General features: G+C 44.1%; 1 protein-coding gene and 1 pseudogene across 1 annotated transcript; both read left to right on the top strand.

Annotated features, from left to right (window-relative positions):
- On the top strand, positions 1-813 carry LOC136489431 (kafirin PSKR2-like; annotated as a pseudogene).
- An 11,075-nt stretch (positions 814-11,888) lies between these two features.
- LOC136489430 (probable calcium-binding protein CML46) lies at positions 11,889-12,260 on the top strand. Its single transcript, XM_066486071.1, has one exon. The coding sequence runs from the start codon at positions 11,889-11,891 to the stop codon at positions 12,258-12,260; it is 372 nt and encodes a 123-aa protein (XP_066342168.1).
- Positions 12,261-12,821: the final 561 nt, after the last annotated feature.

Below are 12,821 nucleotides of genomic sequence, written 5' to 3'. Positions count from 1 at the left end.
ATGGCTACCAAGATATTTGCCCTCCTTGCACTCCTTGCTCTCTGAGTGAGCGCTACAACTGCGGTCATTATTCCGTAGTGCTCACTTGCTCCTAATGCTATTATTCCATAGTTCCTCTCACCAATTACTCCTAGGGGGTTTGAAAACCCAGCTACGCAGGCCTATAGGCTACAACAGGTGCTTTTGGCGAGCATCTTACAACAACCAATTGCGCAATTGCAACAGCAATCCACAGCCCATCTAACCGTACCGACCATCGCAGCGTAGCAACAACAGCAACAGTTCCTGCTAGCACTCAGTCAACTAGCCATGGCAAACCCTACCACCTACTGGCAACAACAGCTGCTTGCATCCAACCCACTAGCTCTGGCGAACGTTGCTGCATACCAGCAACAACAACAACTGTAACATGTCCTATCAGTGGTCAGTCAACTAGACATGGCAAACCCTATCGCCTACCTACAACAACAACAACTGCTTGCATCTAGCCCACTGGCTGCAGCCAACGCTGCTGCATACCTGCAACAACGGTAGCTACAACAAATCCTACCAGCGCTCAGTCAACTAATCGTGGTGAACCCTGCCGCCTACTTGCAACAGCAACAGCTTCTTCCATTCAACCAGCTGGCTGCGACGAACACCGCCGCATACCTGCAACAACAACAGCTCCTTCCAGTTAACCCACTGGCAATTGCTAACCCATTGGCTACCGCTTTCCTGCAGCAGCAACAATTGTCACCATTTAACCAGATATCTTTGATGAACCATGCCTTGTCGTGGCAGCAACCCATAGTTGGAGGTGCCATCTTCTAGATTACATATGAGTTGTACTTATAACAAAGCTCTCATACCGGCGTGTGCAACTTCCCAGAAATAATCAATATATTGTTTGAGATTTATCTGAGTCTATTTCTTAACTGTGTTCTTTGTATATACAATTTTTTACAAATGAGTTGTACTTTTTTGATAGAAAAATCAATGCTAAGCCCCAACTTTGTCTCTTTTTTCTTGAGTTTTTGCAGCATTGCTGAGTAAGGTTTACATTAGTAATCATGTTGTCTTTCTTTGTGAACAGATATATGCCTTTGAGACCAAACTTATGTTTTAGATAGCTAGGAGGTTGGCCATGCTCCTCTTCATCTATATATTAAAGGTTAGACTCATACTGTAGCTAGAGCAAGGAACAAAAGTTGCATAAAATTTGTCATTCTCCATTCTATATGGAAACAAGTTAACTTTGACATTTCCCTAACTTTGACAAACTTCCTAAAAAATCTATCCAAAATTTTGAACATCAAGTTTGTTTCAGTGAATTATTTATGATAGATATCTTGACAGTGTTATTTTGTCGTCAATGTTGATTTAAAATTTTGTCAAAGTGATACAATATTGGGTTTAGACAATACTAAAGTAAATTGTAATCAAGAACATGGGGACTGTGTGGCAATTGCCATGTTTCGCTATATGCATTCTAATTTTGTACATTCTATGTGTGTGCATGCATCTGTACATACGGGGATTTCAATTAGTGTCGATCTTGTAGCATTTGTTCATTCATTGCTGAATAAATTCTCACCTAACCACTATGCAAGCTTTAACCATGAGTACAACACTACAACAAAGTTCGTTGATAAAGGCTTTGATACACATGAGCAAGTCATAACTTTACATACTCGTCTTGTTTATAAAGTGAAACATTTATGATGTGACTAAGGTTGTAACATGTGTAAAGGTGAAGTGATCATGCATGTCATTCCTCATGTATAAAAATATTCCAATGGAAAAAGACACATTTCCTTGTACGTAGTGGAAATTGTCTTTCCTACACAAATGATATAATCCAACGAAATTGATAACTAAATGTCGCAATAGACTAGGTGCCATGTCATCTACAGCTTATCTGTTGTTTGTCAAAAAGCTAAAATCTAAACAGATATACATGTGCTCTCACATATATAAATAAAATCAGTAGTTAATCCATCACCCATAACATTGAGAGCAATCAGAATCATACCAGGTCACTACTATAGAAAGCTAATCATCGCCAGCTCCAGAACCCCCATTACCAACGGTTTTGGCCCTGTTGGTGTTTGTCAGCGGAGATCGATGACCTTTATCTCCGCTGTCGCTGCCGCTGACGTGGTGTCCATCCCTGACGCCGCTGCCGCTGGGATTGCTGAGCATCTCCCACATGACGTGCACGTCGCTGTACTCGCACTTGCCCACCTCCTTCCCCAGCCGCCCCAGCTCTGCACATCCGTTGTTTATTCCCCTGGTCAGTCATGGTCATCATTAGGTCATGTACATAGAATGCTACTAATAGACGAGATGACTTAACAGTGGTGGTTCGGCGGAGGCCGCACCACACCGGCTTGGCCAGAAGCAGGTACGACATCCTCTCACCTGCTGCTGCTCTGCTCTTATAGTTGCTGGATCAGATGGGACTTGGGAGTTCATGTATATCCTTTGCTAGCTGCTTGCCCTCACCACGCTCGGTGGCCCTCAATGGAGGATAGACCCTCCCTGTCTCTTCGGCTGCCAACGCCGTGTAGTGTAGGTTGAAGACGCATGTGCACTGGCTTCGGCTCTAGCTGTGGGCTGACCTCTCCTGCTCTCTACTGCAGTGGCAACATTGGGACACCTGCCATGCAATATTTATAGGTGGTGGTGAGTGGTGGAAGTGGAAGGAATGGAGACGCCTCCACGTCTCCATGCCTCCGTGTCCATTGGCCGTTGCCCGTGCTGCTCTCCGATGTGGACGTGGTTAGAGACGGTATTTTACCACCGTCGGTCTGGCGTACTATGCGGCGGTGACGGTGTCTTTCCACTGCCGGCCTGGTATGATCCGGCGGTGAGGGTGTAACCATCGATGCTGGGTCGGCATACGATCCAGTGGTGATGCTGTATCCATTAACGCTGGTTCGGTGTACCATCTGGCGGTGATGGTGTAACCATCGACGTCGGTTCGACATACGATCCGGCGGTGATAATGTAACCATCGACGTTGGCCCGGCGTACCATCCGGCGGTGACAATGTACATATCATCACTAGGGTAGTGTACCAATCGGTGGTGGTGATGAACTTGTCAACTCTAGGTCGTCCTACCATCCAGCGGTGATGACAAGAACATCAATGCTGGACGGGCGTACCATCCGGCTGTGATGACGAGAACATCAATGTCGGTCCGTCATACCATCCGGCTATTATGAGAAGAATATCAACGCTGGTCCGGGGTACCATCCGACGGTGATGTAGGTGCCAGCACGTGGTCGGTGCTCCCTCCAGCTGTAATGAGGGGCAGCGTCACCGCCGCCATTGTGTCTGTTCCGGCAGTAATATTTTGTCCACTACCACCGATGTTACCAATGTGCATCATTATTGTTCACAATATATTATAGCACCAACAATACAGAAATTTCGTGGCTTACGCATCGCCAGCAATATATATATTTTTCAGAACACAACCGAGACAAATATCCATACAAAACGACAACAACATACATAGTTTTAAACCACAGCGACATAACATCCAAATCCAACCAGAGCAAATATATAGACGTCCAAAATGAAACCAGCATTCCAAGGTCAGGAACTGTAGCACCTTGATTAGATAAGGTGATAGTCTCCATAATGAAACCACCAAGATCTTCTTGCAGCCTAGATATCTCCAAAATAGTCAGCTCCACTAAAGATGACACTACTGTTTGCAACACAAGAAAAAAGGTGAAACACAGTTAAGACAAGCTTTGTTGCACAGTCTAAGTAGGTCGCTAGGTTGTCAATTGATTGAAGGGCTTCAGGGGCCAACCTCTGAGTCGGAGGAGAGATCATAGATGAGGCTACATGCGCATTAGATTCATCCCACACATGAAATCACTCCATAATGAAACCGCCAAGAGCTTGCAACCCAGATATCTCCAAATTGGTCTGCCAAAAATAGTGAAAGTGCATTCCTATAAGATGATGTCAAAATGGACATGTATAATGGTTCCTGCATTCACAATGTCCCCATGGAAAGTAGCTGGGCTGAACCACTCAACATGTAATGTGTACTACAAAATGAGTCATTTGCAATAAACTTACATGGCATGACTACAAGTATGGAGGATATCTGACTTGTTAAACAACAAGCCCTTTGTCAATTCATCAAAAACTACAATCAAATGTGTAGTTAGACACATTCACCTTGGTGTTCACATAAATGCATTTATATATACTAACGAAACTAAAATGGTCGATCCACCACCTGATATGCCTGCCAAGGGCGAACTTTTTTGTAAAATTGATACAACTTCTACCCGATCCATGACATCAATTGCCTCCATGGGTTGTCTAACATTGTGTTCACTAGCCATGGGTGCCTACACAATACTCAGGCTACAAGATTATTCCTAGAAACAGCTGCTATGAATATGCACACGGATTACCATCCTTGTCGTTTGACTCTAGGTTGAGTGTGATGATTCTAGCAAAAGTATCAGCCGCTGCTACTTCATTCGCAGTGTACATCATCCCCTAATTTGGTAGAAAAAGTCCTAACAAAAAACAATGTGCACGGGGTCAACGTATTCCGTGTATGAACTCTCTCTGTCGACGAACAAGCTAAGAGCCTGATTGGTTGGCTTCCAAAATTTTCCAAACCAAATATATGGTAAGCCATGATTTTGGCTATTATTTGGTTGGCTACCAAAACTTGCCAACCTCTCACATTTGGCTTGCCAAATCCATGGCAACCTTTTACCTAACTTTGACTTGCCAAATCATTGGCATGGCATATATACAGTTTTAGAATACACCACCTACATGTACTGAAGTTTTTAACCCAAAATTAACAACAATTTGAGAACATCCACAGCATTTGAAAAGGAAATTAAAATAAAATCTACAATTCTGAAGATATTTAATTTTGAATACCTCAGATGTACTGTGAGGGACGGCAGGCGGGTAGCTGGATGCGACCACCATGAGGTCGCGCCGACGGATGGGAGGACCTCCAGCGAGAGGTGATGTCGACACCCTATCGCCTTAGGTTCCAGATGCTCCTGTCCACCCCTCACCATCGAGGTGCCCCTCCACCCCGCTCGCTCTCTGCCATCCCTCGTGCTTGCAGCATCATTCGCCGGAGGCCCTTCCTCCGACGGATGGGATGACCCCAGAGAGAGAAGAGGTCAACACCCCGCGCTGTCAGGTTCCAGATGCTCCAATCCACCACTCATCGTCGAGCTACCCGTCCACCCTGCCCGCTCTCCAGCATCCCTCGTGCTCACAGCACCGTTCACCAGAGGCCCTTGCGCCGGTAGATGGGAGGACCCGTAGCGAGAGCCGAGGTCAATGCCCCATGGCCTCAGGGGCAGCTCGATGGCAAGTGGGGACTGGAGCATCTTGAACTTGAGGAGAGCATTTCGCCTGAGGGGAGGGCGGGGAAGGGAAATTTTGGGGGAGTCATTTTCCTCCCCCTCCTAGCGCTATTTTATAGCTACTGAATATCACCACCGGTGCGTTAGAGGAGCCGGCATAGATACTTTATCATCACCGTCATTTTGTGACTGCCCGGCGGTGTTGCTTCATTTCCATGGCCACCGAACGTGGACATATAATTGCATCAAGAACCCTATGATACGGCAAATATGGTAGACATGGAAGAGCGTACACCATGGCATAGACGTGGTGTTAGATCTGTTTTGACTTTGGGGCATGAGCATAGACAAAAATGTCCTTCCAGTTTGCAATGGTACAATATAATGGTAAAATCAGTCGTTGCCCATAATTCTATAATAGTCGCGGCTTTCTTCCCCCTTTGTGCTAGGGTTTGTCGCCCCTGATGCCAACCACTGCTCTCATCCCCCTACTCCTCTCCTCTTCATTCCCCTGCTTCTAGCACCACCATGTCTCATCGGATGGATTGCTTGTCGTCACAGAGCATACATCCTCGGAGGCCACCGTATGCAGAAGAAGACGATGTTGGGGAAGAGATGGGCCTCCCTCTAATTATTTGTGACGAGTGCGGCATGGAGAGGGTGATTGAGCTTCAGTCGAAGACTGATACTAATCCTGGTCGTATGTGAAATATATGAAACTATATATATCATTTCAAGAGGTTGTACATTCATGGAATATTTCAAGAGCTTGTACTCATGTCCTTGGGATTTCATTCAACCCAAATCTTCAGTCGTATGGCTACTAGGTAATATTTCTTTTTTGTCATAGTAGTACTCGCATTTGGGATCTATGACCTCATCTATAAGAAATCCTGACAATGCCACTTGAATTGCTTTGATCTGGTTAGTTCGCAAGACCCTTTGCTGCATCCATTCAATCTTCAATTCGAATGAAAGGAAAAGTATGAATATATATGATTATATATATCAACACAATGGTAATAAATAAATTATGTATATTTTTTATGTACTTCGAGGACCTCTTCACTTGTTTTCATCGTGTACTACATGAGGAACTCACATACGTAGTATCCACATAAGTTGTTCCCCTTTTCCTTCCTCAGACACCACTTTACGAGAAAAAGATTCATCATCAACTAATGAAGCATGGTAATAATGAATTGAACTAAATAAAGATGCGATGACCTAGCTAGTACTTACTAGGTATTGGACTATATCCAGAGGCACGATCCAATTACCATTATGGTGTTTCTTAGCGAACGTAGCCCAAGTACTGCCCAAGAAAATAAATAAATGGAGTTATTCCCCATGATGTCAATAAAATGGCATAAGAGAGTATACAGTGTGCGAGACCAAAATTACCACTGGAGAATATCTATCATATCTTGGTAATCTTCTCGGGGTTTTCTCATTGAGTCAAAGATTTTTACACAACTATTGGGCATATCGATGACCAGCAATATCTAGTGAAAGCTGCATGTTTATACGCAGGCATAACTCATTAACTAAAGTCAATATGGAATAAGCAAAATAAAATGTGGACAAGACATTAACACTCACTTGAAGTTGTAAGGGAAGAGTATCATCGTCTTGTCATGTTGGTTATCTAAGAACCTCAACAGATTCTTCTCCACTTGAGGTCGCCATCTATCATATGGAGTAACCGTGTCCTTGAATGTGCGATTCGGATCCATGAAACCAACATCAGTCATCCCTTTTTTCTTTAGTTTCAACAACACAGAGATTGGTGCCTGCTGAGGTAAACGTAGTGCAATCTTTGCTTACAATTGTTAGGCTTTTCACACTAGTGGTTGGTGCTGCTATTGCGGTTGCAGTAATGTATCTTTTCAAATAGTGTTGTATCTGTACTTGCTATGATCTTCATCTCTGGTTATAGAGGAGTAGAACTTATTAGCTGAACCATGTTTATTCATAATTAATGTACTATTTCTAGGTCTAGGCTAATTAACTCAACCCTGTTTGTTGATGTTCAATTTGTTGTGCTCAATGATTGATGTAATATCAAGGCATGTTGTCTGTTGATGTTCATTGTGTTGTGCTCAAGGATTGATGTAATCTCAGGACATACTGTTTGTTGATGTTCAATGTGTTGCGTTGAAGGATTGATGTAAGAGATCTCACAGCCAAACAGTGTGTTGAAGGATATATGGATCCTGTGGACCGATAGTTTGGGGTTTTCACAGTGGTGTGTGGTGGAAGAGTGGTGTGGACGATTAAATAATTAGGCGAACATTGAAGGGAAGCGTTGCACCTCGGGGACTGCAACCGCCGCCTCCTCGACTAGTGTAGCCTGCGAAACCCAAGCGGCGTCCATTTGGGCTCCACCATCGAGATTGAATTGAACGTACCACACACAGAGTGGTATAGTGCGTTTACAAACTGCATTATATGTCTCTCACTGTATAGCAGCACCGGATCACTTTGTCAAAGCAATCTGAAGCAGGACGACACGATCACCGGATGATACACACTGGGAAAGTGAAATGGTGAATACAACAGGGAGTACAATGATGAATGTTCTGAGGATGTTTTGCATACAATCTTGGCAAATTCAACTTATTGCACCATCTTTGGATCAAAACATATTCCATGGTGTACAATGATTTTTATTCGTCCATTAATGTGAATGTACAATGGTTGTTGTTCGTCATGTAATGAGCAGCAAGACACGACCAATTCAACTTGCATGTATAATTCAACTTGGAGTGAACTCCTTATTCTCCACATTGATATTTGTTCATTCAAACAAGGCCTCCAGTGGGAATTGAGTGAAGCTCATACCGAATAATACTGCGATGAGTTAGCACTTCATCACCATATCATACTGTAGAGAAAGCCTTTGTATTTCTCTAGGAACACGTGCTGGCAGGAACTAGAGAGGAGGCATGGAGTACTGTAGGCACCCTGCCATACTACATGCACGTGCTCATAGCGACCACGTTGATATTTGTATGAATTTTTCAAAAATAAGTTTCCATGTTTCCACCTAGTAGGTGGTTTCCACCACATATTTATTCGTACTTATGTTGTTTACATTGCTTATATTTCTACAACTAAATTAGTAATTCCACAGGACTTGTAATATATGTTTACTGCTGAATTATGTACTGTCATGCTTAGATGTAATCTTGCATTTCATTTTGCTGTCTCTTTGTTTTTTATTTTCCACCGCCGAGGGGAGTTAGTCACCATTAGTACAAGGATACGCGTATTGACATGCGCTACTGCCTTAGCTGCTGGCTAGTGCGTTCGTCATTCACCTTGGTTATTCCTCAACTTGAGTCAGCCAATTTAGTGCATTACTAAGCCCAAATCGATCAGCCAATTCAGTACGAAATAGACTCGAACTGAGCCGAACATCACACAATAATATCAATAAATTGCATCACATTCGAATATTATGAGATGTACAATAACAAAGACCTATCGAGTTAGGGATTTCCCCATACCCGACCGCAACTCAGCCCTACAGTGGGGAGCATCCTCGTGAAGCTTCCACTAACATCCCACTAGGAGCAGAAGGGGCCATTAGGAGACCAACCCGCACCAAAAACCAAGTAGAAGAGAGGAACAACTGACGCAAAATGACGTCCAAGCCTTCGAATTGATACGCTAAGCTGAGCAGGGCACATTTTGGTTCCGTGACAACCACTTGTCACAGCAACACCATTACAGAATACCCCACTCGCTGAGGTCCAATGCTGGTGCACTCCATGGTTTTGACCCCGCAAGCTCTGACCGCAGACTGTGGTCAGCAGTGGTGACAGACCATGGAAGCATTCCTCCCTATCTTCGCGAAACTTCCACTAACACCGAGGACAAGTGGACATAGCCGCGCCTAGGTGTTGGCACAAGCTGGTCTTGAAGGCCTTCTCCCAGCGGCGCTAGAGTCGAACGAGGATGAGCCAACCATGGCGACGTGATACCATATGTGCAACTCAAGGTTTTCTCTAGTTTGTCTGATGCTAATGGAGGAAGAAGGTTTGGAGTGAGCTTGAGAGGCTGCCCTTAGCTTGCCTTAAAAAGCCACACGTCTCGCGAGCAGGGAAGGAAACAGTGAACTCCGTGACTTGAGTGGTCATCACCTATGCGGGTCACGGGCGACGCACTGGGGAAGATGAGGCAGGGCATCCATTTTATTCCCTAGCACATTTGATTCCCTGGCACATTTCATCCTCATCTATAGCAGGACGCGCAATATCTGGCAGACCAAAGGAGACGCGCATGAGTACATGGGAAGTTGAAGTGCTTGGTGAAGATTCCATTACGCGAATACCCTCGCACAGGTAAACGTATGATACGCCCAATGTTTGAAATAAGTCACCGTTAGTTAGGGCGTCCCCAACGGGGTTTTAAATAGCTAGCGAGGATTGTTTATATTATTTATAGGAGAGAGATTGCATGAAACAAACTCACTAGCGCTAGGCTCGCACAGCTCCCCATAAGACCTGCGTCTACCTCTCTTGTTTATTCCCTGGCACATTTGATTCCCTGGCAAATTCGATTCCCTGGCACAATTGTTTTTTTAGACCAAAGGCTTTGCTCCTAGCTTTGTATTGAAAGCATAACAAGAGTTTTTGCCGGGGATACCGACTTACAACGAAACACGTTCGACACTTTAAAACGATATTGCCAACATCACAGCTAACTGCGATAACCAGTGCCATTTTAATTTTGATCTAATTGCACATATGTTCACCATTTAATACAGTTGTTTACCTAGACCGATCACCGTTCGATACTGCTGAAACCAGTGTGATCTGATCTAATTGCGCACAAGTAAACCGTCACCCGTTCTACCCGATTGTAACTGGCAAATATTAGATTAAGTACAAAATAAACTAGAACTGAGTCAAACATTCAACAATAAAGTCGTTAAAGGAACTCTTTATTGATAAATTCAACAATACTACAAGATGTACAATAACAAAGACCTTACACATATGGGGGTAACCCATACCCGACGACATAGGAGAATCGAGATGGGGAACAGCCTCGTGAAACTTCCTCTAACATCCCCATGGGAGCAGTGGGAGGATGAGGAGAAGCAGAACCACGAGGCCATCTATTCCCTCAGTCGATTACTCCATAGACCACAGGAGAGAGGAACACACATGCCAACGGACGACCAAGTCACCGAATGGATACACGGGGCCAGAGTCGATGGTAAGATTTTGTGCTGAAGCCCTTCGACTGCCTAACTCGCCGACAAAGACCGATGAGGTCTTCGACGGCTCTGGCTAGGCCCTCTGGCTAGGACCTCCATGGTATTGATTCCGCATGCTCTAACCGCGGACTGCAATTAGTAGCGGGACCATACCATGGAGGCATTCCTCCCTATCTTCACGAAGCATCCTCTAACACCCAGGACGAGCAGACATAGCCGCGCCTAGGTGATGGCAGAAGCTGATCTTGAAGGCCTTCTCCCGGTGGCGCCCGAGTCGATGGAGGACTAGGGTAGCCATGGCGACGGGAGACTAGGAGCAACTGAAGGGTTTCTCTAGTTACTTTGTCAAAAGAACCTTGATCGATAGAAATCAAATTTATTTGGAACATCTTTTGGTATTTCAAAGGACATCATGAACATAGGTAGGTTACTAAGGACTGAATTTAGTAAAACAAGTAGCCCCTATAGGACACATGTTTTACCTTCCAAATACTTAGTTTACATCTAAATCTTTCCTCAATACACCCTAGTCTGCATTGCAGAGTTTGTGGCGGTGCATCGGTATGACTAAGTACTGGAACAGATATGATCCCAATTCACAACAAACAAAAATGAGCATAATCCTGCTCTTAATGCTTTACCTCACCATAATAGAAAATTTCACTTTTGTGGAAATCAATTTTCAGACCCGATAGTTGTTCAAAAACACCGTGCAACAATTTCATATTCTTAGTTTGCTCCAAATCATGCCCTATAAAAAGAATTGTATCATCAGCATATTGCAAGATGGACAATCCATCATCCACCAGGTGAGGTATGATTCCTCTAATTTGGCCATCCTCTTTTGCCCTCTTAATCAAAATTGAAAGCATATCTGCCATTATAATTTAGGACAAAATTTGAACCTTTAGTACCTTATATTCTAGGAAGGAGGCAGTATTAACTAGCCTATCAACCCTTGCATGGCCTACAATCTTACGTTACATAAGACTAAAGTTTTTTGTGTGTAACTGAGTAGGTACAACTAATCAAAATTGGTTATCTTTACTCTCTGTCTGTTCATTTCTTAAGACAATGCCCATTTAGATACTCTATAATCTTTGTCCATTTAAGATAAATTTACGTATTATACTCTATGTCGGATCTAAGCCCAATCAGGAGAGATGGATATGCAAGAGACAAGGGTTTGGAGTGTGATGAAGGAAACCCCTAACCTTTGTCCCATGAGCTCTATTTATAAGGTAGATGGGTGGAAGCCATCTTCCCCCAATCCATTTTATAAGGCAGATGGGCGGCACGCATGCCTGAGCTGTCCTATCTGTTCAACACCGAGCAACCAACCATCGAGGAGGTGCGGCACGTCTTCGATGTTGCGATCGCGGCAGGCATGCCTGAGCTGTCCCTGTCCGGTCTGTTCAACACCGAGGAACCAACCCTCGATGACGCGCGGCGCGCCTTCGCTGTGTTCGACGTCAACCGCGACGGGTTCATCGACGCGGCGGACCTTCAGGTTGTGCTGGCGAGGCTCGGCATCCCACAGGACGCCACAGTGTGCCGTGCCATGATCGTCGCGGCCGGCCGCGGGAACTGGGACGGCAGGATGAACCTAACCCAACTCATCACGTTCCTCTGTAACGGCCTGTCTGTTGAGCCACTGCCTCGCAGGAACTGATCTCAAACCATTTTCTTTTATTAAAAAGAAACTTCTGCAGGTTGCACACTCGTGGTGAAGGGCTCCACCTGATCATGGCAGAAGATGAGAATTGTGCATTCGGAGGTGGTGGTGTTCGTTCTTGCTAATGTGCACTCCTCCTCCCATGAGTTGGGCAGCTTGGGCTCGCTGGAAGGATGAACTATGCAGCAATTTAGGCCTTATTAATTTCCATGTTAGTTGACCAATTTGATTGTGTAACACCCTAAAATTTGCCTCTTTTGAAAATAGAGCTAAAATAATTTAATTATGAATTTTTGTGCTCATGAAAATGTAGGAAATAAAACTTTTTGTATATTAAAATTCATCATAAGGTAGCAACATGTTTGTAACACCCTCGGTGTTACATTGTACTATTTTTGCTAAAACACTGCATGAGCATCATACTTGTCTGTGGATGTGTGTAATATAGTAATGTACATAACTTGAAACATTCGTCGGAAACATGAAACAAACGTTACATTTCATGTCGCTTTACATTATTTAGTATTCGAAGCGAATTTTTATCGAATAAAAATGATG

Source organism: Miscanthus floridulus, chromosome 10 (genome assembly GCF_019320115.1).
Source record: "Miscanthus floridulus cultivar M001 chromosome 10, ASM1932011v1, whole genome shotgun sequence".
In the NCBI taxonomy this organism is placed as follows: domain Eukaryota; kingdom Viridiplantae; phylum Streptophyta; class Magnoliopsida; order Poales; family Poaceae; genus Miscanthus; species Miscanthus floridulus.
This window is presented reverse-complemented; position numbering and strand designations above follow the sequence as displayed.

What these genes read in the sequence shown, in the direction of transcription:
- LOC136489430 (XM_066486071.1), top strand. Translation starts at nt 11,889, where the DNA reads ATGCCTGAGCTGTCCTATCTGTTCAACACCGAGCAACCAACCATCGAG.